The sequence below is a fragment of the Drosophila mauritiana genome, chromosome 3R (genome assembly GCF_004382145.1).
Source record: "Drosophila mauritiana strain mau12 chromosome 3R, ASM438214v1, whole genome shotgun sequence".
Taxonomy (NCBI): domain Eukaryota; kingdom Metazoa; phylum Arthropoda; class Insecta; order Diptera; family Drosophilidae; genus Drosophila; species Drosophila mauritiana.
In genome coordinates, this window is record NC_046670.1 from 12,070,981 (window position 1) to 12,091,248 (window position 20,268).

At 47.9% G+C, this 20,268-nt stretch overlaps 11 protein-coding genes across 11 annotated transcripts; 6 read left to right on the forward strand and 5 right to left on the reverse strand.

Moving 5' to 3' along the window:
• The first annotated feature begins 886 nt into the window (after positions 1–886).
• LOC117143468 (40S ribosomal protein S5b) lies at positions 887–2,028 on the forward strand. The gene is made up of 2 exons (XM_033308181.1): positions 887–1,517; positions 1,769–2,028. Exons 1-2 carry the CDS (start codon positions 981–983, stop codon positions 1,934–1,936), a joined length of 705 nt encoding a protein of 234 aa, XP_033164072.1. The 5' UTR covers positions 887–980; the 3' UTR covers positions 1,937–2,028.
• Positions 2,029–2,089: 61 nt separating this feature from the next.
• LOC117143470 (V-type proton ATPase 21 kDa proteolipid subunit) lies at positions 2,090–2,831 on the forward strand. Its single transcript, XM_033308183.1, has one exon. It carries the CDS (start codon positions 2,181–2,183, stop codon positions 2,817–2,819), a length of 639 nt encoding a protein of 212 aa, XP_033164074.1. The 5' UTR covers positions 2,090–2,180; the 3' UTR covers positions 2,820–2,831.
• A 7-nt stretch (positions 2,832–2,838) lies between these two features.
• On the reverse strand, positions 2,839–3,782 carry LOC117143471 (RRP15-like protein). Its single transcript, XM_033308184.1, has one exon. The coding sequence runs from the start codon at positions 3,712–3,714 to the stop codon at positions 2,875–2,877; it is 840 nt and encodes a 279-aa protein (XP_033164075.1). The 5' UTR covers positions 3,715–3,782; the 3' UTR covers positions 2,839–2,874.
• Positions 3,783–4,040: 258 nt separating this feature from the next.
• LOC117144017 (nuclear pore complex protein Nup93-1) lies at positions 4,041–6,687 on the forward strand. Its single transcript, XM_033308973.1, has 4 exons — positions 4,041–4,265; positions 4,324–4,504; positions 4,558–5,939; positions 6,001–6,687. The coding sequence occupies exons 1-4, from the start codon at positions 4,105–4,107 to the stop codon at positions 6,665–6,667; spliced, it is 2,391 nt and encodes a 796-aa protein (XP_033164864.1). The 5' UTR covers positions 4,041–4,104; the 3' UTR covers positions 6,668–6,687.
• Positions 5,944–7,689, reverse strand: LOC117144018. Its single transcript, XM_033308974.1, has 2 exons — positions 7,305–7,689; positions 5,944–7,244 (listed from the first exon to the last, which is right to left on the reverse strand). The coding sequence occupies exons 1-2, from the start codon at positions 7,540–7,542 to the stop codon at positions 6,697–6,699; spliced, it is 786 nt and encodes a 261-aa protein (XP_033164865.1). The 5' UTR covers positions 7,543–7,689; the 3' UTR covers positions 5,944–6,696.
• A 753-nt stretch (positions 7,690–8,442) lies between these two features.
• LOC117142525 (2-(3-amino-3-carboxypropyl)histidine synthase subunit 2) lies at positions 8,443–10,013 on the forward strand. The gene is made up of 2 exons (XM_033306570.1): positions 8,443–8,685; positions 8,739–10,013. The coding sequence occupies exons 1-2, from the start codon at positions 8,524–8,526 to the stop codon at positions 9,984–9,986; spliced, it is 1,410 nt and encodes a 469-aa protein (XP_033162461.1). The 5' UTR covers positions 8,443–8,523; the 3' UTR covers positions 9,987–10,013.
• LOC117142523 (mitochondrial-processing peptidase subunit beta) lies at positions 10,005–12,143 on the reverse strand. Its single transcript, XM_033306569.1, has 6 exons — positions 11,962–12,143; positions 11,488–11,694; positions 11,100–11,428; positions 10,666–11,036; positions 10,513–10,604; positions 10,005–10,442 (listed from the first exon to the last, which is right to left on the reverse strand). Exons 1-6 carry the CDS (start codon positions 12,028–12,030, stop codon positions 10,098–10,100), a joined length of 1,413 nt encoding a protein of 470 aa, XP_033162460.1. The 5' UTR covers positions 12,031–12,143; the 3' UTR covers positions 10,005–10,097.
• A 39-nt stretch (positions 12,144–12,182) lies between these two features.
• Positions 12,183–13,218, forward strand: LOC117142528 (cyclin-C). Its single transcript, XM_033306574.1, has 2 exons — positions 12,183–12,920; positions 12,980–13,218. Exons 1-2 carry the CDS (start codon positions 12,333–12,335, stop codon positions 13,193–13,195), a joined length of 804 nt encoding a protein of 267 aa, XP_033162465.1. The 5' UTR covers positions 12,183–12,332; the 3' UTR covers positions 13,196–13,218.
• Positions 13,219–13,354: 136 nt separating this feature from the next.
• On the reverse strand, positions 13,355–15,978 carry LOC117142526 (GPALPP motifs-containing protein 1). The gene is made up of 3 exons (XM_033306571.1): positions 15,872–15,978; positions 13,630–14,511; positions 13,355–13,570 (listed from the first exon to the last, which is right to left on the reverse strand). Exons 2-3 carry the CDS (start codon positions 14,506–14,508, stop codon positions 13,406–13,408), a joined length of 1,044 nt encoding a protein of 347 aa, XP_033162462.1. The 5' UTR covers positions 14,509–14,511; positions 15,872–15,978; the 3' UTR covers positions 13,355–13,405.
• On the reverse strand, positions 14,668–15,864 carry LOC117142527 (phosphatidate cytidylyltransferase, mitochondrial). Its single transcript, XM_033306572.1, has one exon. It carries the CDS (start codon positions 15,820–15,822, stop codon positions 14,794–14,796), a length of 1,029 nt encoding a protein of 342 aa, XP_033162463.1. The 5' UTR covers positions 15,823–15,864; the 3' UTR covers positions 14,668–14,793.
• A 390-nt stretch (positions 15,979–16,368) lies between the features above and the next one.
• On the forward strand, positions 16,369–20,083 carry LOC117143125 (exosome component 10). Its single transcript, XM_033307614.1, has 5 exons — positions 16,369–16,703; positions 16,778–16,959; positions 17,100–18,504; positions 18,738–19,664; positions 19,774–20,083. The coding sequence occupies exons 1-5, from the start codon at positions 16,596–16,598 to the stop codon at positions 19,852–19,854; spliced, it is 2,703 nt and encodes a 900-aa protein (XP_033163505.1). The 5' UTR covers positions 16,369–16,595; the 3' UTR covers positions 19,855–20,083.
• The last annotated feature ends 185 nt before the right edge of the window (positions 20,084–20,268 follow it).

A 20,268-nucleotide genomic window follows, 5' to 3' on the forward strand; every position in this document is an offset into this window, starting at 1 on the left:
GTTATGTTTGTTTCTACGCTGGCTCTTCGAAGGCTAATTCAGAATGTATTATATTTACTACCGCAAAACGATAAACTTGTATATTTCAAGCTACTGTTTGAGGCAGCAGTTGTAGAAGGTTGCACAGTCGCATTATTATTATTAGAGAAAGTATTCCATATTAAAACAAATAAAATATATACGTTTTGTTTATCAATATGTGTGAGAGTGTGACTACGGCGATGGCTTATCAGATATCAGAAGCACGCGCTAAATTGTTATGAGTGCGTTACACACATCATCCATACATATATATGGCACCAATTTCCTTTATCAAATGGTTTTAAGTTTGGTGCAAAAGAGGGAATGCTATTATTAAACAAGCCTTGGAACAGGGACGAGGGATATACTATTAGGAAATAAACAAGGTAGAGGGATATACAATTACAAATTAAACTTGTTTGAAACAACTTTTCGTTCAGTGTATCAGTGCATAATGGGAAAGCAGCAATTCTGCTGGGCTTATGTTAAGTCAGCAGTAAAATGAACCCGAGCGTTTGCTGCATTTGTTTATCCAAGTATATATGTATGGTGATGTGCATTTAAATTATGCGCATTTTTGTTTCATTCGCGTCTTCAGCGACTTCGGAAAAGGCAGTCTTACGAAACTAATTTACCAAAGCTATAAATAAACAATAATGTTCTTAATCTAAGAATAAAGTTTTTAAAAGTATATCGGTGCAGTGGACAATAAGAAACGTAAAAGTCAATACATTTTATTAAAGAAAATAAAAGACAACAAAAAAAGCCAATCCTGAAATTTGAACCCGCGCCAAATAGTCCTCAAAGTTGGCAGCCCTTTGGCGCAGTGTTGTATGTCGCGGCCATTTTGAAAGTGACAGCTCCTTTTACCGTTTCTTTTGCATCCTCTTTCTTTCCGCGCCGTACGCTTCGCGAAGTCGCACGCTTTTTGAGATCTAGCTTGATTTAATTGCCCCGAAATGGCCGAGGAAGTGGTGGATGTCAGCAGCCAGGAGGAGGGCCAGGTGGTGGGCCAGGTGATGCCGCAGGAGGAGGAGGGCTGGGCCGAAGATATCGTGGCCACAATGCCGGCCCAGGAGGTCACCGAGTGGCCGGAAATCAAGCTATTCGGGCGCTGGGCCTGCGACGACATCTCCATCAGCGACATCTCGCTGCAGGACTATATTGCCGTGAAGGAGAAGTTCGCACGCTACCTGCCGCACTCCGCCGGACGCTATGCGGCCAAGAGATTCCGCAAGGCCCAGTGCCCCATCGTGGAGCGCCTCACCTGCGGCCTGATGATGAAGGGGCGCAGCAACGGCAAGAAGCTCCTCGCCTGCCGCATCGTCAAGCACGCCTTCGAGATTATCCATCTGCTAACCTCGGAGAATCCGCTCCAGGTCACCGTCAACGCCATCGTCAATTCCGGTCCGCGCGAGGACTCCACGCGCATCGGACGCGCCGGCACTGTGCGCCGCCAGGCAGTCGATGTGTCGCCCTTGCGTCGCGTCAACCAGGTAAACGTATTCCCATTCCATAAAGTCGTATGAAGTTAAAAAGAGTAATTTTTAGTGAACTTCTTGTAGTTAAGAAAGTTACCTACGTAATTCTTATAGACACTTGGATCTTCCTAACTTTAAAATAAAAGATAACACATACCAATTGAAATGTTAATAATTTTAAAACAGTATCAGAAAGTTATTTTTATCCATTATTATAAGTCCAAATAGAACTAGACACAAAGTTAATAACTGAATGCTTTTTGCAGGCAATTTGGCTAATTTGCACTGGAGCACGTGAGGCTGCCTTCCGCAACATCAAGACGGTGGCCGAGTGTCTGGCCGATGAGCTGATCAACGCCGCCAAGGGATCCTCCAACTCCTACGCCATCAAGAAGAAAGACGAGTTGGAGCGCGTGGCCAAGTCGAATCGTTAAGCTGCGGATTTTCCACATTTCCATGAATTGATAACTACATAAGTTGCTATGTAATCATTTCATCTTCTAACTAAATACACAAATGTATTTTATTCCTTCTGTTTTTATTGGCACACATTTCTACATATCATTTAATTGTTCTATTAGAATTGATTATCCTGTCAGTTCGAAAAGATTTCATTCAACCGTGCCAACTTAAAATCGATTTTTAGATTTTGTAAACTGGAAGCTTTTCGCTTAAAAGATGATCACTAAGATGAGTTTTGGATTATTCTTTGTGCTGTTTGTGCTGGGTGCCGCCTCCTTGGGTGCGATTGGCATAATCTTCTCCAACGTGATGGTGAATATGGGTGAGCGCATGGGGCTCGGCTGGTTCCTGTACACCTCGAACCCCTTCCTGTGGTCCGGCATGGGTATCTTCCTCGCCTGCGCCCTGTCCGTTCTGGGCGCCGCCAGTGGGATCTACATGATTGGAAGCAGTGTGGCGGGCGGCGGAGTGCGATCGCCTCGCATCAAGACCAAGAACCTGATCTCAGTCATCTTCTGCGAGGCGGTGGCCATCTATGGCCTGATCACGGCCATCCTGCTTTCCGGCAACGTCAACAAGTTTAGCAGCATGCGTCTGATCACCGACAGCACGGTCATGGCGACCAATATGTTCACCGGATTCGCTACTTTTGGGGCAGGTCTCTGCGTTGGAATGGTGAATGTGGCCTGCGGCATTGCTGTCGGCATCGTGGGATCCGGCGCTGCCCTGGCGGATGCAGCCAACTCTGCGCTCTTCGTCAAGATCCTCATTGTGGAGATTTTTGGCTCGGCTATCGGACTGTTTGGCCTGATTGTGGCCATTTACATGACCTCCAAGGCGGAAACCATCAATTAGACCATTATATGAACACAACTTAATTGAAAAGCTAACGTTTATTTGGTAATTAAAGCTATTCCTGCCCATCATCGTAGTCGCTGTCATCAGCTTCATCATTGTGACCCTCCTCGTCGTCGTCTTCCTCGTCCCAGTGCTTGATCTTCTTGTTTGTCATGAAGTCCTCGCGCAGCACACTCCATTCGGACTTCTTTTTGCCGCTGGAGCCCTCGTCATCGTCGTCGTCATCCGTTTCTTGTTCCTCTTTCTTTACAGCGTTATCTACGGGTGTGGATTTGGAGCGCTTCCCGCTCATTAGGACGTCCAGGAACTTTCGCTTGTTGATGTTGTTTAGCACTGCATCCTGTCGACTGTCCAGCGGACCCGCTTCCTCCAGCTGCTGCTGCAGATCCTTCTGCTGGATGCGCACGGCATTGAAGAACTGCACCACTCCACGAGTGGCCACTTTGCGGAGCGTTCGTTCACGCTCCATGTCCTGGAAACTGGGCTTTACACGCAGCTGGAGGGGCACATTTTTGCGCTGCTGTTTGGTTAGCGTGGCATCCAAAGCAGAGGCTTGCGGCTTCTCGTCTTCATCGTCGTCGTCGTTGTCGTCTTCGTCCTCTTCATTAACATCTGCTTTCTCGATCTCGAAATCGAATCCTGGCTTTTTGTTGGTGGCGGCTTTCTGGAATCGCACAGCCGCCTGGCTTTTTTTGGCTCGAGCTAGCACGGTTTTTTTCTGGGTCTTCGGCTTGGTGGTCTTCAGGACCTTCTGAATAGAATCCGCCCAGCCGGCGTTGCCCTCCGCCTCGCCGGCCGAATTCTGGCTACCCTCAGACTCGGATTCCTCCGGAGAGCTGTCGCTCGCAGGAGCAGGTGTCTTTTTAACACGCTTCTCAGTCAAAAGAGCCATATTTTGCGAGCAGACAAGTGGATTCAACTTTAAAAACAAAACGAGCGTGTTTATCACGTTTTTAGAGATGGCAAGTGTAGCCAACAGGTCGCACTATCGGCAAAACTATTGGTAACTATATTGAAGAGGGAAAAACTGAAAACTACCTTTATAACTAATTACTTTAAAAAAAATATGAATTAAAGCAAATTTTCTAATGTGCTTAAAAGGAAAATATATGAAATTTATTTAGCTTTATGTTCCTTAAATTCATTATTAACCTATTATACAACACTAGGAATTATTTGCACACGCGTTCGATCGATACTGTCATCTATAACACAGTTGTGGCGCCACCATCTGGTCACACTGATCTTGCGGCTTTGGACTCAACTTTATTTATTTGCAAAAATGGACCTGAACACTCTGCTGCAGCGCGCCCAGAACCTGAACAATGACGCGAAGGCAGAGTGTGAGCTGCCCGCCGTGGAGCGGACGCTTCAGCAGGTCCTGCAGGCCACCACGGAACTCCATTCCCGCGTCACCCAAACCGGCAGCAAAGAGATCCAGGCGTGAGTAAACAAACCTGAATTAAAGTGAACCATTGTCAATATGAACCTCCTTCGCTAGTCACATACTGCTGGGCTCCAAGGGCGTGGACCTGCCCAAGCTGAACCAGAAGCTGGAGGCGCTGAGTGCCCGGAAAACCTTCGAGCCGCTGGACGTAAAGATGGATACGGATGTGCGCACATTCCTCAAGAACGAACGCGAGAATTCGATTCTCTCGGTAATCGAGGACACGAAAAAGAATGTGGGTAAGGTACCAGATAGCCAAAACATTGTTGACTTCTCCGATACTCGCAGATCAAGGACTCTGCGAACAAGCAGAGGTGGGCCAGTATGAACAAAGTATGGAACGAGGAGAAGACCCGCCTGCTGGACGCCTTAATTGCGCCCTCACAGAACTTTATTGACCTACAACGGCTGCCGGAACCCGCCATCGTAAATCCGCATTGTCAGCCACGTTCCTGCCTCGATCCGCTGGAACTCGTCTATGCGCAAGAGTTGCGGCATTACAACGAACTGCTGCTTAAGAGCAGCCACCGGCCCAATCTCGTCCAAAAGTTCGCTCATCTGTCCCAGAGCTTCGGAGATTGCCGGCTTACGGACATGTGGACCCTGCTGGCTTGCGTCACCCAAATCAGCGAGCCGCTGCGCAGTGACCCCATCAAGAGCCGACAGCAAAGACCGGAGTTTGTTACCCATGCAAAATCGTACCTAGAACGGCGCTATCGTGTGTTCATGTGCTCCCAAACCGGTGGATCCTATGCCGGCAACAGCTATCAGTTGGTTCTGGCCTATGTAAATCACCGGTTTAGAGCACAGCAGACCATCGGACTTGTGGACACCGTCGGCGAAAGACCCTTATGGCCGCTGGTTTACTACGGATTGCGCTGCGGATCGGTCAAGGTGGCCGTTGAGTTCCTGCGCGAAGCGGGCAGTAGCCACGATGAGTTTGCCCAGCTCGTTGCAGATCGCAATGCGGGCGAAACCAATTCCAAAATAGAAAACCAACTGCGACTGCAGTACGCCAACAAAATACGCAACTCCACCGATGCCTATAAGAAGGCTGTTTACTGCATCCTTTTGGGCTGCGATGTCAACGAAGTACACGGAGAAGTGGCCAAGACCATAGACGACTTCCTTTGGATGCGGCTGGCCATGATACAGCCCGGTGACGCCGACAACTATGGTAAACTGCAGTCAATGATTTTGGAACAGTATGGGGAAAAGTACTTCAATGCTAGGCAGCAGCCGTATCTCTACTTCGAGACCCTTGCATTAACCGGCCAGTTTGAAGCCGCCATCGAGTTCCTGGCGCGTCAGGATGACAATCGCGCACATGCAGTTCACATGGCCATAGCGCTGTTTGAGCTAGGACTTCTAGGCAGTGCGCGCAGTGTGTCGCAGCCCCTGCTTTCGATCGACATTATGGATCCACAGCCACTGAGACGCTTGAACCTCACCCGGCTTATCCGACAGTATGTGCAGCGATTCGAGCGGACGGACACCTCGGAGGCGCTGCATTACTACTACACACTGCGCTGTCTGAAGGATCCCAAGGGCCGGAACATGTTTATGGCCTGTGTGTGCGATCTTGTGGTGGACAGCGGAGTCTTTGATACCACCATTTTCGATCTGATATTCGGCAAGCGGCAGTCGAGTGACCAAAACGATGTTAACAGGTGATTAGGCAATGTTACTTTTATTTTAGTCAGTCTAAAGTCTAGTCTCTTCTGTTCTTAGTGGACTCTTCCGCCAGTTCGAATGCCCGGAGTTCGACACGCGCACCATGGCCGGTCAGGTGGCCGACGAACTAGCTGCGCTGGGTAACTTTGAGATGTCGGCGCGGCTGTACGAAACGGCGGGCAAGTACAATCTGGCCTTGAAGCACATCTGCATTCTGCTGGCCCATGTGGTGCACCTGCCCACGCTAGGTGGATCGTTAAGGGAACGCCTTGGCCTAGAGGCTCAAAGATTCAACCAGCTGCTGGCCAGCGACAGCATCGATGTGGAACCCAAGATGAAGAGCAGCTTTGTGCTGCTGCAGGATCTGCTTATCTTCTTCAACTTCTATCATGAGGGAAAATTGAATGCAGCGTTGGATCTGCTCGAACAAACCCAATTGATGCCCAACACGTCGGACGATGTGGATGTGGTCCTGGCCAATGTGAAGCGACTTAGCGGCGAGGTAATCAAGGTCCTGCCTGACGTTATTGTGGCCGCCATGGAGATCATCCAGCGGCAGTACAAGCAGCTGAAGACAGGAACGGGCAGCTCGCTGGAACTTAGCCAGATGCAGCAACTCCGGCAGCGGGCCAAAGCCCTGTCCAACATGGCAGCCACTATGCCGTATCGCCTGCCCAACGACACGAACAAGCGACTGATTGAACTCGAACTGGATATGCACTAAAATATACTTTAAGGAATGCAGATAGTAGTCTACTTCATTAGCATGAATATGTGCTCCTCCTCCTCTTCATCATCACTGTCTGTTGTCTCCTCTCGCCTTCTTTCCTCCAGCTGCTGAATGCGAAAATGAGCAGCTGCCAATTGCTGTTGAAGATCAAGGCAATTGGCGCATGGTTTATGAGGCTTACTCTCCTTGAAGCTTTCCTCGTCGATGCCAGAATCCTCGCTTTTAAAACTGATATTACTTCTATTAGCACATGATTTCATACTTTTGACGGTCTTTCCGAGGGGATCCTCCTCCTCCGTTCCTAAGTGGAACTCTGGAATGGCGTCTTTTCTAAGGTTTCCCTTTCTGTTTGGCAGATAAGTCTGGCGAAAGTGCTTGCCGCAAATGAACAGCCACTTGTTGTCCAACGTAAGCCGACATATTTCCATCCATTCCTTGCGCATTTCGGGATTCGAGGGAAAGAAGTACAGTCGTTCTGGAGGCGATCGTGAAGAGCAATTCCTGACGCTGCACCTGCGGACGAAGGCGTTCCTGCTTGGCTTACTGACCTGGTGCACTAGCTCTTTAGTATCTAAAACATAAAGAAAACTGGTTTAGGAAGCTAACTAGGAGGCTGCTCCGATACACTTACTCAAGAAGAGCGTGGGAACTGCCCAGGAAAACACTTTGGTCTTGCCAAAACATTGTGTCTCAAAGTGCCGCCTACACACCCGACTATTGAACAAGTTAATATCTTTTATGTCCGCAATATTGTCCATCCACTTCTGCCGGAAAACCGGATTTATAGGAAACTTGTACATGGAGCTACTATCCTGTTGACCACTATTATAGCAATTGGTCACGATGCAGCGAAGTTTTCGGTTTTTCATATTTTTGGACTGCTAATATGGTTTGGTGAAATGTTGGTAGGTGAAATGGAGAAAGCAACAAGTGTTGGTAGTCGCTTGAAACTTAAATTTGGGTCAAGATCAGTGACTGGACGTTGGTCAAAAGAGGGGGTACCTCAATGTCTTCTTCAGTAAGCTTTTAAGTTTATCGGGAATAATTATAGGACTTATGTTTATAGCCTTTTTGAATTTTTAAATTGTTTATTGCGCCTCAACAGAAATTAATTCAAACGAGAAAGCGAACTTTTGTGGTCACGCAGTATTCGGGGTTGAGTCTTCGATAAGTCTGTGCTCCAACCAAATTAGCATGAACACTGATCACGTGATACACTTTCATTAAAGAAATGATCATTTGCAAAATTGTGGACTTTTAAGATATGAATCTCTACTAAGGTAAGGTCAACGAGTTTATTATATTCTTGAATATCAGGTTTTTGCATTACTTAATATAATTTTTAAATAACTCACATATGCATTCGGGAGTTATTTTTCTTCAAGTGTGTTCATTGTAAATTGAATTAAATGTTAATTGTACATTTGAATTGTATATTTCAATACAATTACAATAATGTTTTAAACGAAACTAGATTTTATCAGGTATTCTAGTTGTTATTTCATTAAACTGATTAAATTAAACTGAAACTGGTTTTAATTAAAATTAACAATTCTGATTCTTATATTTTATATTTACTAGCTAGGTTTTAGCATTTAAATCGGACCAATAGCGACGTAGGCTTTTTGCATTTTATTTTTTATAATTATTTATTACAATATATCAGTTCTCTAAGTCAACCAATATACTCTTCGTGAGTGTATACAAAGTTGTATTTCGTTTCTTTTTGTCCGTTTCAATTTCTAATCCAGTCTAATGCATCCGGTGCTATCTTGACTTTGTTTATTTTACTGCATGCATTTGATACTTTTTTACTGGACAAAGGAATCTTGAATAGAAAGTGATTTGAAATGACCTCGTCCGAAACATCAGCATCGGCTTTCTCGAGCTCGGACACAGCCGCCCTGGAGCGTCAGGCAGAAGTGGAGCAGTCGGTGACCTTGGAACAGATCTGGAACGAAAACCACCGGCGATCGAGCGTAGATTGGATTCGCAAAAGTGATTACAAAAGGGTGTGTATATCGGTTACGTTTTTGGAACAAACGTCTAAAGCGTATCCTTCTAGGTTTGCCTCCAATTTCCGGACGACTATCTGCCCCACAGCAATGCGATTAGTGTGGGCCTGAAGGAGTTACTTGCGCCGGAGGACGTGAAGGTTTTCATCCTGGCAGACACCACATACGGAAGCTGCTGCGTCGACGAGATTGCGGCTGCCCATGTGGACGCAGACAGTGTGATTCACTTCGGAAACGCATGTCGCAGCAGGGCTTCCCGCCTACCGGTACTTTACCTTTATCCAGAGTTGCCGTTGGACGTTAATGTTCTCCTGGGCAAGCTGCAAGGTCTGCGCGCGGAGAGCAAAGATCGACAGGTGTGCGTGTACCTGGACATTGGCTACCAGCATGTGTACGGGGAACAGCTAAAGAAGCAGCTGTCCGAGGTACTGGAGCCCAAGGAACTGCTGCTGGAACTTTTTCCGCCCATCGAGGCAGAATCAACGACAACAAAGGAGACCACGAACGTGGAGAGGATTTGCATTTTCATAGGCGCCGATAACCAGCGATTCGCTAATCTATCCCTAACTGCTCCAGCTGCCGTGCAATGGCACATCTACGATGGATCCTCTGACAGTTTTAGCTCAAAGAATCCCCTCACGGCTCAGTTCATCCGGCGTCGCTACTTCCACATCGAAAAGTGCAAGGATGCACAAACACTGGGACTCATTGTGGCCACTCTTTCGGCTGAAGGTTACTTAGATGTGGTGACGCGACTGCAAACAATGGCAAAGGGCAGAGGCATTAAGACTCAGCTTATTTCCGTGGGCAGGATTAACCCAGCCAAACTGGCTAACTTCCTGGAAATCGATTGCTTTGTCCTGATCGGTTGCCCGTTCAATAATATGTACGACTCCAAAGAGTACTATAAGCCCATTGTCTCTGTCTTCGAGGCGGAGATGGCCCTAAATCCCGCCTGGCACATGAGATATCCCGAAGCATATGTGACGGATTTCAAGCAACTTCTGCCGGAAGGACGCAGCTTCCTGCCTTTTGATGCGGCAGATATACCAGAGAACGACGTCAGCTTGGTGAGTGGAAGGCTACGAGGAGCGGTCAACGATTCCCTGGAAACAGCTGGAGATCCCGCCTCGCTTGCTCTGGCTACACAAGCCAAAATGGCTCTCATGACGACGGATACCGGGCTCTCTTTCGAAGATCGCACCTGGCAGGGATTGGATCCTGCCCTTGGGCAGACGGAGCCCGCAAAGTTGCAACAGGGACTCAGTGGTATACCCATTAACTATTCACACCAATAAAGGCCAGAGAAACTTATATAACTTTTAGTATTATCGGTTTACTGATCCTCTGGGGGCGAAATTTTCTTTTGAATTAAACTACAATGTCCAACAACAGCGGGGCGGAACCTCTTAAACCCTCAACCAGTACATGGAGGAGCGGATTCTGTTGTAGTCGGGCAGGTTCTCAACGGGACCCACGGCAGCGACGGCTGGGCACCGATCGTAGATGTACTTCATTGCGACGTCGCGCACATTGCCCACACTCACGGCATCGATGCGCTGCTCCAGCTCGTGCAGAGGGATGCGGCGGTTGTAGCACAGGATCTGGCGGCCAATGTCCTCGCAGATGGGTGTGGTGCCGTCGAGCTGCAGGAGCATGTTGGTCTTCAGAAGGTTCTTGGCGCGCTCCACCTCAGCCTCGGTAACCATGGTGCACAGACGCATCCATTCGGTCTGCACGTTGAAGAGCATGTCCTGGGGATTGGGTTGGTTTGTTTGTTTGTTTCTCTGGAGAGATTTCTGTCGAATCATTGATTCTTCTTACCTCGCACTGCAGAGGGTCGCACACGAAGTAAATGCCCCAGAGTCCGGTGTCCTTGTAGCATGTGTTGAAGGACTGGAAGCTGTGGCAAAGGTCTGTAGGGGAATAATGGTTAATAATCTCCATATCCTGGTCGTCTTACTGGTGTACACTTACTGTCCTCAGCGCTGGCACGGGCCAGGTTGGAGGCGTTGTTGGCGCCACCGCCCTGGGAACGATCCCAAGCACCCACCAAGGTGTTGGCCACCATCAGGGGGATGTTGTCCTGGTCGGTCCAGCCGCAGCCTTCGACGGCGATGGCGACATGGGCCAGGGGCAGGGAATCGTCGCGCACACGCACCTCGGAGCCGGTGAAGCGGCAGGGAGTCACTTCCGCGGGCAGCACACTGGCCTCCAGGCCACCCAAGCTGCTGCAGGCAAGCTTGACCAGATCATCGTGCTTGACGCCGCCAGCAGCGGCCAGAACGATGCGCGAAGCCTTGTAGTGGGTCTGGATGTAGTCGGTCAGATCGGCCTTGCCAATGGACCTAAAAAAAATGAAGATTTGAATTAGAGACAGAACATTTGTTATGGGAGCTGAATATACTTACTGAATGTTCTTGGTGGGTCCCAGGATGGTCTGGCCCAGGGGAGTACCCTGATAGGCGGTGGCGTGCAGGTGGTCGAAGACCACCTCCTGCAGGTTGCTCTCCACTTCCTGCATCTCACGCAGAATCACCGAACGCTCGCGGGCAATCTCAGCCTCACCCAGTTTGGAGTTCTGGATGATGTCGGCCAGGATCTCGACGGCCTTGGGCACATCCTTGGACAAACACTTGGCGTAAAAGACGGTCTGCTCCCTGGAGGTGTAGGCGTTCAAGTGGGCGCCCAGGTTCTCAACCTCCAGCTCCAAATCCGTTTGCGAACGCTTGGCGGTACCCTGAAAGTGGCAGAAAGGAGGTATTATACGCATTTAAAGTATCAAGCTAGTGAGCCAACCTTGAAGGCCATGTGCTCCAGGAAGTGTGCCACTCCGTTGTTCTTCTCGTTCTCGGAGCGCGAGCCCGCATCGATCCACAGTCCCACGGTGGCGGTGGAGGCACCGGAATCCTCGCTAGCCACGCGGAGACCGTTATCCAACTTAGTCACCTGGGTGGCGGGTATGTTCAGCAGAGTCTTCTGTAGGGTGGCAGCCGACTTGTAGCGCTGTAAGTTCGGGAAAATGGGGAAAACTATAGCCCAAAGTTAAGTAAAACACGAACATAACCTCAAAGTGCTTGTAGTGGTTTTTCCAAAGTTTTCCCAACAATTTGTTGGAAAAACTTGATGGCTCTTGATTTACTGACCAACAAGATTTTATTTATCCCTTTTCGTAGAGAAATAAACCATAATTGCAACCAAAAACAGAATCATTTACAATTACGTAATTTAAATCCTGGGAAGCGTAATCATTTGATGGCTGGCTGGACTTACCTTGATCATGTCAACGCCCCGCATGAAGGAGCGCATATTCTGCGTCACGCCAAGAACTCGCAACGCCATCGTTTTATTAATTCGTTCAATAGCCTATTACTAAAAAATATTCAAGACTTTTTCGTCTGTGGCCGCGGCGCTGATGAAAAATTCACACACACACACACCAATGTACTGCGCTGCGCAAAGTTGGCTGCGGCCAGTCAGCTGTTTGTGGAAAACAGCTCAGGTGTGCACACACTGTCTGAAACGGCAACACAATTTTTTCGTTTTTCTTGGTTTTCCGGCTTTTTATTTAAATAAACACCTAATTTGGATAGCTAACACAAAAATCTTGGCCGACCTAAGCAGCTCGGCCTACTAGTTACGGAATGGCGGGCAATTTCTGGCAGAGTTCGCACTCGCAGCAGTGGATTTTGGACAAGCCTGATCTGCTCCGGGAGCGTCAGCACGATTTGTTGGCCCTCAACGAAGATGAATACCAAAAGGTGTTTATTTTCTTCGCCAATGTGATCCAGGTGCTGGGCGAGCAGCTAAAGCTGAGGCAACAGGTCATCGCCACGGCAACGGTGTACTTCAAGCGATTCTATGCGAGGAACTCCCTGAAGAACATCGATCCTCTGCTGCTGGCACCCACTTGCATCCTGCTGGCCTCGAAGGTGGAGGAGTTCGGTGTCATTTCCAATTCACGGCTGATCTCGATCTGCCAGTCGGCCATTAAGACAAAGTTCAGCTATGCGTACGCTCAGGAGTTCCCCTACCGCACCAATCACATCCTGGAGTGCGAGTTTTACCTGCTGGAGAACCTGGATTGCTGCTTGATTGTCTACCAGCCGTACAGACCGCTGCTGCAGCTGGTTCAGGACATGGGCCAGGAGGACCAGTTGCTCACCCTGAGCTGGCGCATCGTAAACGATTCCCTGCGCACCGATGTCTGTCTGCTGTATCCTCCTTACCAGGTTTGTGATCCTGATAGTTTCTACAGCTTCCTTGCATCTGAAGAACCTATTTTTTTTAGATCGCTATCGCCTGCCTGCAGATCGCCTGCGTCATCCTGCAAAAGGACGCCACGAAGCAGTGGTTCGCAGAACTGAATGTTGATTTAGACAAGGTCCAGGAGATCGTGCGCGCCATTGTCAATCTGTACGAGTTGTGGAAGGACTGGAAGGAAAAGGACGAGATTCAGATGCTGCTGTCCAAGATTCCGAAACCGAAACCACCGCCTCAGCGTTAGAAGAGCTTCATTATCATTCATCATTAGCTTGTATTGCCCAATAGTGTGTTTGTACTCATATTACCAATGTATTTATGCCAATTAAACGAACGTTTAAGCTAGGACTAAGAAAAAATGTCATTTACCTATTATTTTGTCTAAATTAAATTAAAAAATTGCTTAAGATTAACATGCGGTACGGATCGCCCTGCTTTTTATTGTTCATTTAACCTACAGATACTTAGCTTGACCCCTGGAGAACTTGGTGTTCAATATCTTGGCCTTGTCCACAATCTGCTTGGTTTGATTCTTGTCGATCTTGTTAAGCTTCAAGTCCACATCCCTGCTAAAGGGTCTTCGTTCGGGCTTGGAACCCGATGCAGCCAGTTCCTTTTCCTGTAAATTATACAATATTTTATGAGCAATATGATTTTATGGAATATTACTCTTCGTACCTTTTCTCTCTGCTCTTTCCTAAGTTTTTTTTGATGCAGCTCCACTAGGGACTCCTCCCGCTTGTGCTTCTTTTTGTGCTTCTTGGCCATGCTCTCCTGCTCGTCATCCCGCTGCTGTTCGTACTTGACCTGTGCCATTTGCTCGAGTTCCTTCGAACTGAGCGACTTGGGGCCCGATGCAGCAGCATCCGCTTCACTCTGCGGTGTCTTCGTCCAGGATGATCGATCGCTAAAGTCGGGGCGCTCTTTTCCCTGATAGAAAGTACGCTTCATATTGCTCAGGGCAGCAAGTCCGCTCTTTAGTCCCACATCCGGCAGCTCAAGCATCCACTCCTCGCGCACATCTTGGTCTGTTGATGTACCCAATCCGCCGCCCTCCAGAGCTGCCAACTTAAGGGCCAAGGCACGTTCCTCCAGAGCCACTTGACTGGCATTTGGCAGTGGCCCAAAGGTGCCAGCTAGGTCATCATCGTCCTCAGCTTCCGCTTCCTTAGTAGGAGAGTTTTCCCGGGCCAAATTGCTGGGCAAGACAGGTCCTATCATGGCCTGCGGTTGTGGTGCTGCTTGGCTTTGCTCAGGGAGTTCCGGCTGCTGGGGCTTCTTTAAATGCGGCGGTAGAGCGGGACCAAATGAGTCTTCGTTGTTTGTAGCCACATCTGGCGGAGATGCATTCAACAAATGTGGAGGTTGCGAGTAAGGCACGGGTTTCTCCTCCTCCAGCTTTCTGCGTTTCTTCTCCTTGTGGCGACGCTTCTTGTGCCTCTTTGATTTCTTCTTCTTGGACTTGTCCACATCTTTGCTGTGCTTCTTAAGCTTTCGTTTCCTTTGCTTTTCGTCGCTGGACGAATCGCTATCACTACTATTGTCGTCGCTGGACATGATCTGCAAATACAATTAATGAAATAATAAGTAAACCAAGATATTCCTTGAGGTTTTAAGAAGGTCCATTGGATGTGGAAAGAGATAACAAGGATCAAGGATACTCTCTTGTTACGATCAAATAACATCCTTCTGAGAATCCCCAAGAAAACTCATGTCTTTGGCTTGGGCTAAACATATATTGCAGTTAACAACTTTCAAGCTTAAGAGTATTTAACAAAATGCAGCTGGATGGGACAACTTAGTCGGTAGATTGGCAGCCAGGGGATTAACCCGAAAATAAACCTAAACAGCGAATGTCTTTTGAGCCTTGCGATAGCTATAGGCCAGGGACTTGAGAAGGCCAGCACTGGGAATATTTTTGATCGATTGCGTGACACTGCTGCGCCACACAATGTCGTTGACGGATGCCTGCAGCACCTCCGGAAGCTGGGAGGCCATGGATAGGTGGTTCACCACCTGGGTGTAGTCGCCACGACAGGCTGCATTGCGCTGCAGTCGCTTCTGAAGCTCTCGGGGCAACTGTCGCAGGTGTTGGCACGTAGCCGATGAGGATTTGTCCTGCTCGAAGATTATAGCTGGCTTCCGGCTACCCGATTCCTGGCCCTTCATGTTGACCGCCACATAGTCGGAAAGCTGACCCAGGGAGGGTTGGTATAGGGCGAAGAAGTCATTGATTTGCGGACTAACTATGTTGTGCACTTTCTGTTTGTTTTCCCCGAAAATCATACGGAAATCGCCTTTGTAACTCAGCCCGGCGATGGTGTGGAAAAGTCCGTAGGCAGTGAACTTCTCTGGTAAAAGTAGCAGAGCCACTTGCAGAGCGGATACAAGATTCCTGTCCAGCGCAGCCTTTAGGGGAGGATTATCAGAAGGATTGACCAGATTCGTCACTGGTTTGTGAAGCCTTCCAGCCAGGTAAAGATGCCGCCAGTCAAGCAGATCTTCCAGCAGCTCTTCCTGCGACACCACGCCGTACTTTATGGTAATGCCCACATCCGGCAGCGGCACCAAAGTGTTGCAATAGACACCCGCACCCAAACGCTCCTGATACTTGGCCACAAAGTTCGGTCCCAGGTACCTAAGGGCGGAATAGTGATCCGGATGACGGTGCAGATTCTCCGCATGGAAGCCCTGTGCATCACGAACGCAAAAGACCAGATCTACAACGGTTCCTGGCGGTGGACGCAGGTTCTTTCCATTGCCCACTTTTCCATAGCCTTCCTGCTGTTTGACTCCGGATCCGTAGGCAAACATATAGCTGACACTGCCCAGCGGAAAACGAGCCACTGTGCGTCTGTATAAGTCCAGCATCTTGTGCGTGTTTTACCTAATTGGACTAAACTTAGGCTTTATAATTACTTTTTTTTCTGCACGTTAATCCACTTCTGTTGGATGGAGTTGATGCTTCTCGGTCGAGCTCTTCGCTTTTCGCTTTTCGCCGGCTACGGAGTGTGTACACACTGGCAATCAGCTGGCTGGAAATTTTGTTCGGTTTTTCACTTGAACTATTTGGCGCCCTCTTGAAAAAATAAAAGCACTTCGCTCTTTAACTTGAATGTAAAGCCTTTACCACCAATACAGCAATCAAAGATTATTTCGTAATTTATTTTTAAATGTTAGCTCTCTTGGTAGTGTTGCGAAGTGTTTACATCAGCTGTTTAAGAATAATAGCTAGAAAAGACCAAACATTTAACAAAGCAAATAATAATTTTACAGGCCAAACCTATTCTCCATGGTTCAATACAATAATAATATTTCGCTTCTTAAAAGTATTTGTAAAGTATTGTTCATCAAAGGAGGTTCTGTGTACGGTTTAACATAACAAAATATCATCATTCCAAATTTGGCTAACATTTGTAAAATACACCATCACATCGATTTAATTCGATTGCGGTCAGCACCGTTTTAGTGCTATATAGTGATCAAATTTCGCCGCCGGTAGTGTTGACAAACTCCAAATTCAAGCTGTTGTTATTCTCAAAAAGGAAGAAGAGAAAACACGCACATTTTCCACAATCTGTAAAACGACAAAAAATTCGTACGAAAATAACACGAGACATTCGACAAGGAAACACTAAACAGACATGCCGCGAGCCCCGAAAAGAGTTCACCAGGAGGCCAAAGAGGAGTCGGCCCAAGCAGACCAGCCGACGCAGAATTCCGCTTCAGAAGATATAGAGGCATTCACAAACGTGGGTAGCAATTCAGCCAATGTACATAAGTATATTTCAATGCAATCCCTACGTTTTCTGCTCTGACATTCCAGAAAGCGTTCAAGAATGCAATCGCCGCCACAAAAGCCGCCAATGCTTTCCCACAAGGAACAGCCCGCGCCCTTTACCTGAGCTATCCGGGCTACGCACGTGTTATTGAAGACCTGACCCAACGGGTGGTGGCGCTCATCGGGAACGTGCTGCACTCCAAAGACATCAAGGGCGACATCAAAAAGTAAGCTTCTACCGATGACATCTGATTTAGCCTTGATTTTTACACCCACTTTTCGAAATGTTGAAAATGTTTTTCAGCCATTGAAATCACAGTTGGTTTCTGTATCTGTAAATAATAATCGATCTTTATTCTTTAAACAGACGCCAAATGGAAGAGCAGTTTGAGATGGTGCAGGAGTGCAACGACTTACTATTTGAGCGCATTACGACCAATCTGGACATTAAAAGTGGTCTGCGAAGAAATACCCAACAGGTCGTAGAGGCCCAGGTGGACGTGATGACCAGCTCCACATCCATAGAACCCGCAGTAGCTGCTCCACAAACCCAAGGAACTCCAAAGGCTGGCAGCTGGAACAGAACGACAGGAACACCCCAACGCAACATGGTTTCCACTCGTCTCTTCACCGCCAAGAACATCATTCGACCGCAGACGCAATTTAGGGAGCCGGTGGATAACAGTGCCCAGAATCCGTTTGTTCCAAGACTCAAGGAGAAACCTAATTCTCTTAAACCGTTGGCCCTGCTGCCCGAATACGATGATGCCGGCAATGTCCAATCCTATTTGCATCCCTACGAGTTTGAGCTGCTTAAGTTTGAGCCTCCGACGGAGCAGCTCCGAAAACAAAAGCCAGTGCTTCCAGCGCTGATGGCAGAAACCGAACTAATGTTGGTTGACACGGTGGAAAAACTGAAGCAGGCATTGGAGGAACTTAGGCAAGCGCCCCAGATCGCCATAGATGTGGAGCACCACTCGTATCGCACCTTCATGGGCATCACTTGCCTGGTCCAGATGTCTACTCGCAGCAAGGACTATATTTTTGATACCCTGATCCTACGCGATGATATGCATATACTAAATTTGGTACTCACCGATCCCAAGAAGCTGAAGATCCTGCACGGCGCCGATTTGGACATTGAGTGGCTGCAGCGCGACTTATCGTTGTATATCGTCAACATGTTTGACACGCATCGGGCTGCCAAAGCCTTGAACATGGCCAGGTTATCGTTGGCATATTTGCTTAAGCACTATTTGGACTTGGATGTGGACAAGAGCCTGCAACTGGCCGATTGGCGGATGAGGCCGCTCCCCCAGCAGCTGGTGGACTACGCTCGTCAGGATACCCACTTTTTGATATACGTTTACGAACGGATGACAAACGATCTGCTGCAGCAGCAGGCCGAACCGGGACTGCTGGGCAGTGTCTATCAACAGAGCACGGAAGTCTGCAAGAAGCGGTACAATAAGCCTCATATCGGACCAGAATCTCATTTGGATTTAGTACGAAAAACGAAGCGCTCTTTCGACAATCGGCAACTGTACGCCCTTCGCGGGATCTTCGAGTGGCGCGATGCTACGGCGCGGTCAGAGGACGAGAGTTACGGCTATGTGCTGCCCAATCACATGATGCTGCAAATTGCTGAGAGTCTTCCAAGGGAGATGCAGGGAATCCTCGCCTGCTGCAATCCCATTCCGCCGTTGGTGCGCCAACAGCTGCACACGCTTCACCAGATTGTCCTCAAGGCGCGCGATCAGCCGCTGGTCAAAGTGAGTGTCGTGGCGCTTTCAAGCAGCGCTTGCAATTCGATCAACGTTGGCGCCTATAGCGAAAATTTTTCATTACCAATTAATTGTAACTAACATTGAAATGAAGAACATGTTCTGAATTCACCTTATAGTCCAATTCATTTCACAACCGCATGTCTACTAAAATAGGTTTAATGTTACTAACTGCTGGGGTGGTATCTAATGTATCTAATGTTTAATATTCATGATTTTAGCCTATCCTGGAAGCCCGCAGCAGTACACAGGCATCGTTGCCTCCCTCGACCAAAGACTTTAGCAGCAAGCTGTACTGTCCGCATGATTTTTCGCATGTGGAGGAGATTCGCGACGACCTGCCAACGCTGTTAAAACGTAGTTCAACTACAGGAAAACTGGAGGTGGCCAAAAAGGAGGAGGTTGCCAAAGTAGATCCGACCCTAGCGGCACCAGCCATGGCTCTGTTCGAAAAGCAGTCCAAGCCGACACCAGAAGAGGAGCAGCGCTGGGCCCATCTTCGCAAGGAGAGCCAGACACTGCGTATGCCCTACAAACGTTACCTCGCCATCCTGCCGCTGATGGTGCAGCTGAAGGCCGATCAGTTGGCCAGAGAGCGAAGCGAGCTGCAAAAGAGGCAATTGTGTCCAGCGGCCCCAACTGTGGAGCAAAACATTAAGCTGGAGGCAAACGCCATCGGGAAGGAGGATGATGACATGTACTCCGTTCCGCTGAAGGAACAACTGAAGCGCAAGCACCCACAAGCGAACGTGAAAACAGATCCAGATCAGCAGCCGACTGCTAGCAAGCGACCTCGCAAAGCTGAGAGCACACAAACCAAACCGCCGGTGAAGATCGAACCAGTCGAAAAAGTTCAGCAGGCTACAGGCGAAAGCGATGACGAGGTCGTGGAGGTTCCTATCGAAAGACAAGCCACAGAGCCACCGAAACCATCGCCGGCACAGAACAATCGCAAGCAGAAGAAGAATCAGTTCCAGCGCGGATTCAAGGCCAAGAATCGAGGAAACCACCCGCAGAGCTCCAGTCAGCAGGTTCCGCAGCACCAGGGTACAGGTAACTTTGACTACAAGAACGTGGACTTCCGGCAATTCAAGGGAGGAGCGCAAAGGGCCCGGGGCACAGAAATTAAGCAACAAATTCGCGGCAAGGTGAGTGCTATTGGTTTCATTCCCCTACTTTGGCGAGTATTAAAAAGCTAAGCTAGCTTTTACTGAAACGATGTCTCCACTAAACATTTATTACGCTCGTTTTTTTCAGAACCGTCCCAACAATCGCAACAACAAGCAGTTCAACAAGCTTTTTACATTTAGTAATGTAAGGAAAGAGGGCAAAAAATAAACTGCAATCGTGACGAAGTCTGTAAAATATATATAACTGGTATATATGTGGATTCAATAGGAAAAATGGGAGCAACACGAAAACGGATTGATGAAACTGATGATAATTTAAACAAGTGTTTATTTTTGATTGTTTATAAATTCTCTTCAAGTTACAAAACTATCATTTCTGAGCCTTGCAATTTTCTAAAATATCACCTATTAAATAACAACCGTAACTATTCATAAAACTAGACTATCGGATATGTTGTTAAGGATCGGTTTGTAGTTCAATTTTTAATAGTTTTAAGAGATATTCAATGAAAAAATATGGGAAAACCAAATAATAATTGATAGTCGTGGGAAATGTCATGGTAATTTCAAACTTCTTAAATGGATGGCATCTCAATTTTTCGAAAACTTATCATTCAAACCA